Source organism: Corticium candelabrum, chromosome 2 (genome assembly GCF_963422355.1).
Source record: "Corticium candelabrum chromosome 2, ooCorCand1.1, whole genome shotgun sequence".
Lineage (NCBI taxonomy): Eukaryota > Metazoa > Porifera > Homoscleromorpha > Homosclerophorida > Plakinidae > Corticium > Corticium candelabrum.
In genome coordinates this window covers 6,982,034-6,987,472 of record NC_085086.1, presented here as the reverse complement: position 1 = coordinate 6,987,472, position 5,439 = coordinate 6,982,034, and the positions used below count along the sequence as shown (strand labels likewise).

At 41.0% G+C, this 5,439-nt stretch overlaps 1 protein-coding gene across 1 annotated transcript in view; it reads left to right on the top strand.

The window, feature by feature from the left end:
- Window positions 1–4,899, top strand: part of LOC134198633 (uncharacterized) — a 5,099-nt gene extending 200 nt beyond the window's left edge. Inside the window, exons 3-8 of the mRNA XM_062668044.1 lie at window positions 710–905; window positions 1,009–1,106; window positions 2,482–2,690; window positions 2,760–2,937; window positions 3,009–3,082; window positions 4,490–4,899. Coding sequence (XP_062524028.1) covers window positions 830–905; window positions 1,009–1,106; window positions 2,482–2,690; window positions 2,760–2,937; window positions 3,009–3,082; window positions 4,490–4,679 — 825 coding nt within the window. The 5' untranslated portion in view covers window positions 710–829 and the 3' untranslated portion in view covers window positions 4,680–4,899. The remainder of the gene's footprint in view (window positions 1–709; window positions 906–1,008; window positions 1,107–2,481; window positions 2,691–2,759; window positions 2,938–3,008; window positions 3,083–4,489) is intronic.
- Window positions 4,900–5,439: the final 540 nt, after the last annotated feature.

Genomic DNA, 5,439 nt, shown 5'->3' with positions numbered 1-5,439 from the left:
TAAAAACAGTCGACTTGAAATTTAGAAAATGCATAGGCTGCTCATTGCAGTGTCCTGTTGCTGCTTTCTTTTACCATCCACCGTGTTTCTAGGAGTTGTAATCAGATATAGCGAAAATGTCACAAAATGTTAACCAGCAAAACTTTAACACACACACACACACACACACACACACACACACACACACACACACACACACACACACACACACACACACACACACACACACACTGGCAGACAAAAACAGCAATAAGACTATACGAGCAAATTGCAATTACAAACGATTCTTCGTTTTGTAGAACTTGAAATAGATCCTTCGGAATCAAGATAGCGACATAATTTGCATCTTAACACTGTAGCTAAATTAATTAACAACGTATTACGTGTTAGGGTGAGTTCTTGGAGCACGCGGTGCGTAAGTTTAATTAATGTGTATGTTGTGCTCAAAGTGCACATTTGTACAATTCATGGATTAACTTTACAAACCATAGATCCCAAATACAAACAATGCATACCTAACCCTAACCCTTACACTAACCCTAACCCTACCCGTAACCCTAAGCCTAACACTAACCATAGCACTAACCCTAACTCTCCAATTACCGGAACAACTAGAAATACGCAGTTTGTTTATATCAAAACTCTGCACATGACAAATACGTTCACTTAAACGCAGTACGTTGCAATTATTGAAAACTTGTTCTCACAGACTGGAGTTGTCAACAATGTGTCTTCAAGCGACGACTTGCCTTCGTGTGAAGCATCAACTCGCGGCTCAATTCGTCTCGTGTCCGTTTCGGTAAACTCTGCGCTTAGGAGAGATGTCTTCATGATATGTGCTGACTTGGAAAATGGAAAATTTCAGTGGATTGAAGTGATGACAAATGGTGGCATCCTTACAAATGGTATATTAATAGCTCTGTGCAAAACAGATTGTTTGGCCCAAAGCGCATATATTTGTTTGATGAAATTACCAATTACTTAATAACTAAACAGACGGTTTTGCAGGCAGCAGTTGCCGTGAATTGATGGAACCCTCATATCTTTCATTTGTTCTACCAAATGGACTGTACAACCTAATAGACAGCAACATGGACTCTGTGACGGTAAGTTGGTACTTCTTAGCCAGTTGTCATTATTTTGAGGTGCTAAGCTCTGTTTAGTGATGACAAACTTGCATTTATCGTTCTATAAATTTGCGATGCGTACAAATATGAATCAAGTGCATCACTAACTTGCGTTCTTGTATCGATACTCGAAATGGATATGAAATACGTTATCACTATATTTCTAAAACTACATTCAGTGTTAATTTAGCAAAACGATCCTCAGTGGTGAAAATTAGTGGCATACATATTCATTTGGCAAAAAGATTTGTCTCGATAAGAATAGCTGTAAGAATTTCTTTGCAATTTTCTTCTTTGCTTAGATAATGGCAATAATTCTCTTGCATAAACACAATGTTATGTAGTTACCTGGATGTACAGTAGCTTGTTAGAGGAGTAAATGCACGTCCATAGATATATCATTCGCTTGGCTATTACAAATGTATATATATATATATATATATATATATATATATATATATATATATATATATATATATATATATATATATATAAAGGAGAGGTGCCTGTCTGTCTGCCTGTCAGTGTGTCCGTCTGTTGCAAGTCCGATCTCAGCCGAATTTGGCTCGCGCACGCCGAATTCATTCGCGTCAAAAGTGAGACTGTGGTCGTCTTTCCTACTTCTCTCACAACGACGCCATTTCCTGCCGATCGCACTCGCTTTCGCTCGCGCGCCAATATCTCTGGAACGGCGCATTGTATCTCCACCGAATTTAGACTGCCCGTTTTCGACGTCGGACGGTACGCGCTGAGCGTGTCGTTTATTGCGGGCGACACCGGGAAAGGGAAGATATTTTTGCTGATATCCGGGTCTTGAAAAAATACGCCCACAGTCGTTTGCCAGTCTACGACCGTCGAAGAGCTGCCGTGTTTAATGCACCTGTTTCCCGAAACGCCAGCAACGTCTTCGAAGAGACGACGTTCAACGGGACTGTCGAAATGACGAGAGTTGGTACGAGTCGTGACTTCGTTAGATACGGGGAACGGATTATCCGGGTGAGTACTGCATGTGACTTCCAGTTCTGCTCTGATAGATTCGTCTAACTGCACGTGACTTTATTTTGGAATATCCGGATGTGCTATACGATTGCAAGTGTATACGCGACATTTTTATTTACTGCAATCATTCATGGCCAACATCACCTATGATACCATCAAACGCATTTTTAGATACTTTCTGCTATAATCTCTACCTATAAAGGCGACCAGTCTCTCCACTTTCGTGTTGTATTGGCTCTATGACAAACGTGTGTGTCAACTGCGGCGCTATGAACTGGAAAGGAGAAGCACCTGTCATGTGTTGTCTCCCGGGTGAAGCCGGGCATTGGAGCTTTTATTAATGTTGTGTTTGTAGGGTTATTGTGATATGACGACAGACGGTGGCGGATGGTTATTGATTGGCAAGTCATTTCAACCGGCATTAAATAATTTAAGTCCGACAAGCGAGCCAGTAACTTTGACAAGCGCGCAAGGATGGTCAAATAGATTTCCATCCATTGTCGTCAACGATTTTCGTGTGCAATTTTCCGGTTCGAGTTCGATGGAACAAACGATAGGACATTGGTAAAAAAGAAAATTGTTGTTTGATCTCGATATAATAGAGAACGTCAAATGTGTTGGTGTGTTTGTCAGGTACCATCATTTCGCCCGTCCTCGACTTCTTGCTGAACTTGTCACATCTCGATTTGATAATGCAAATGTGTGCGGTGGTGATGATGATGCAATCACAGACATTGAATATACAGTTGACATTCGCGGTGGTACAAGAAATGACAATCAGATATGTTCAAAATTTCAAGATGGAAGTCTAGTAAGTTAATTGTTGTGCATTTTCTCATGCCCTACTATTTGGGTAAGTTGCTTCTACGTATTAACGGTTAGAATTCCTTCCATGAATTCAACAATTGTTTCAATTCGACTCGTTGTGCTATTGATGGCAACGACGGCTCATTTAGGTGAGTTTACGTGCATATTTATGTTTGTAACTTCCATAGATGTTTGTGATTTTACTTTGTAAACTACAATCAACTCTTGTGTCTGACTGTGTCAATGAACCATTTCGATGAAATAATCAGTTCTCTAAACAAATTTAATAAGACTGTGTGATTTAATGTCGTATGATGCAGTTGTTACTACAGCTGAAAGTTTGACATAATATAAAAAAAAATTATGCAACATTTCCACAGGGATAACCAAAAATCCAAATCTAAAATGATCCAATCCATTATCGAACCTGTATGCAGACTGCGGTCGTCTGTGCATAATACGTTTAACAAAATGCAAATGGCGATGAGAGCTCAGTGGCTTCGCCAGGCTGTGAAGACTGGGGGCACAACTAGCTAGCGAAGTAGGCCGCCATGGTGATTGAAATTTGCAACAGAAACCATTTCTAATAGAGAGGCCCTTCACTTCCACCATCTTCGAACCAGCTGCCACTCATGCAGTTGCAAGCGTTAATACATATTGACCGCTCAACAGCCTCAACTACACATGCATTTGACTGAATCTGAGCTTCAGCCTTTCGCCTTTGTCTATATAAGTCTGCTAGAGTGTCAGCTGCACAATCTAGTCTTTTCGATGGCCAAAATAACCATGTCATTTAGCCTCTCGCCTCATAATAGATCACAGGTCATGCACAATGCTGTGGTAACTTCCAATGTCATATCACTATGCAAAGAACCTTCTGAAGCTCTTTGTATGTTGTCTTCACTTTAAGCAGGCAGCGTGTAACATCTCCAATAGAATTGACTTGGTAATCTTGCAAGTATAACCTAGCTGATCCTTTTATTAACACAGTCAAAATCGATGTTGTACGTATCAATGGCTCCAAAAGCTCATTACCCATAAATGAGAGGGACTTTGAAGAACAGGTGCTAGCTGTATTCACTGACGGCAAGCTTTCCGCTGAACACCGCTTACTCATGCATTTCTCTTCCAACACTGCGCAGTACAAATTTACACGATGGTACATCTCAGGCTACACATTACTTTCAAGTTCTTTAGCGCTACTTCCAGTTGTTAATTTCTATTGCCACAAATCCTTCATACGAGAAGACTGCCTTGATCGGCGGGAGCCATTGTGAGGACAGTCAGCTGTCATGTCCATTGATTTGGCTGTGACACTCAAAATGTTTCGGGACACGAGCCCCTACCAGGCCCCCCATAGCTACGCCACTAGCAGAGACGATAAATAAATAGTTTATCCTGTCCGATGGCAAGCGTGCTCTGCTACAGCAATGATACGCTCGTAGCTCGAAAACGATCGAGCGTAACAGTTCGTGTACTGCATGCAATACTGTAAGAAAACCGTTATATGAAGAGTTGGCATTGACACTATTAAAATCACTTGACATTTCTTGCAGTTTCCATGGGCAAATGACAATCTCTGGACAAGACTCACAGTCGACTGCTTTCTTTGGATGTGATGATGGCGCCTGCTGTGCATGCTGGGGTCCAACTGGAGGTCGACAAAGTTACTGCACAAATGACTGTGGATTATTAAGTGGTGGTAGCAAGCTAAGTTCCGGATATGCATGGTTCTATGTACGCTAATGGAACAATTATTGTGGCAAGACAGCAAACGGATGAGATATTATAAAAGCACTTGTAATGCGTATGTGTTCGTATAATCTAGAGACTAGCTGGAAAGTCAAACTGCTTCAAAGTAGAGCAATTCAGATTCTTTAGTTAGTGAACGAGTTGGTTCGCCTTCATTTGTTTGTCATCTTTACAAAATTTGTCATTCTAGTAACACGTTTATGTATAACTGTCATCTCTCGTGTGTCTATAATGTTAGTCTTGCAATTACCTATAAATAAGTTAATGACACAATGCTATTATTAAGTCAATGTTAGTGTTAAGTATATTATACCATATCCACGTGACGTAAGTGTGCTATAACTTTCTTCCGATGAATACCACACACTCACTTATAGCACAGTTTTCACTTGCCGTGCGATAAGTCAGACACCAGCTGAAAACGCTCTTGTAATTGGTCTCACATCACGTATTCATTGTATAATTTATAGGTATATTAAGCAGTATGCAACAAAAAGACAGGAAAAGCGCAACTTACGACTCTTTTGCATCTAATCTGTTTTGGTCAAATTTATTTTTCGTCTAAAGCCCGTTTCACAGTACGACGTTGGCACGAGCGTCGTGCGAGTGTCCTGGACGCTGACGATGAGCGAGCGTCATCGTCAGACTGTGAACATTTCAGCGTCCGCGACTCTCGCACGACGCTTGCACGACGCTAGGCGAGCGTTCACGACGCTGATATAGAGAAGAGTTCTAAAATCGAGTGTCCTAGCCC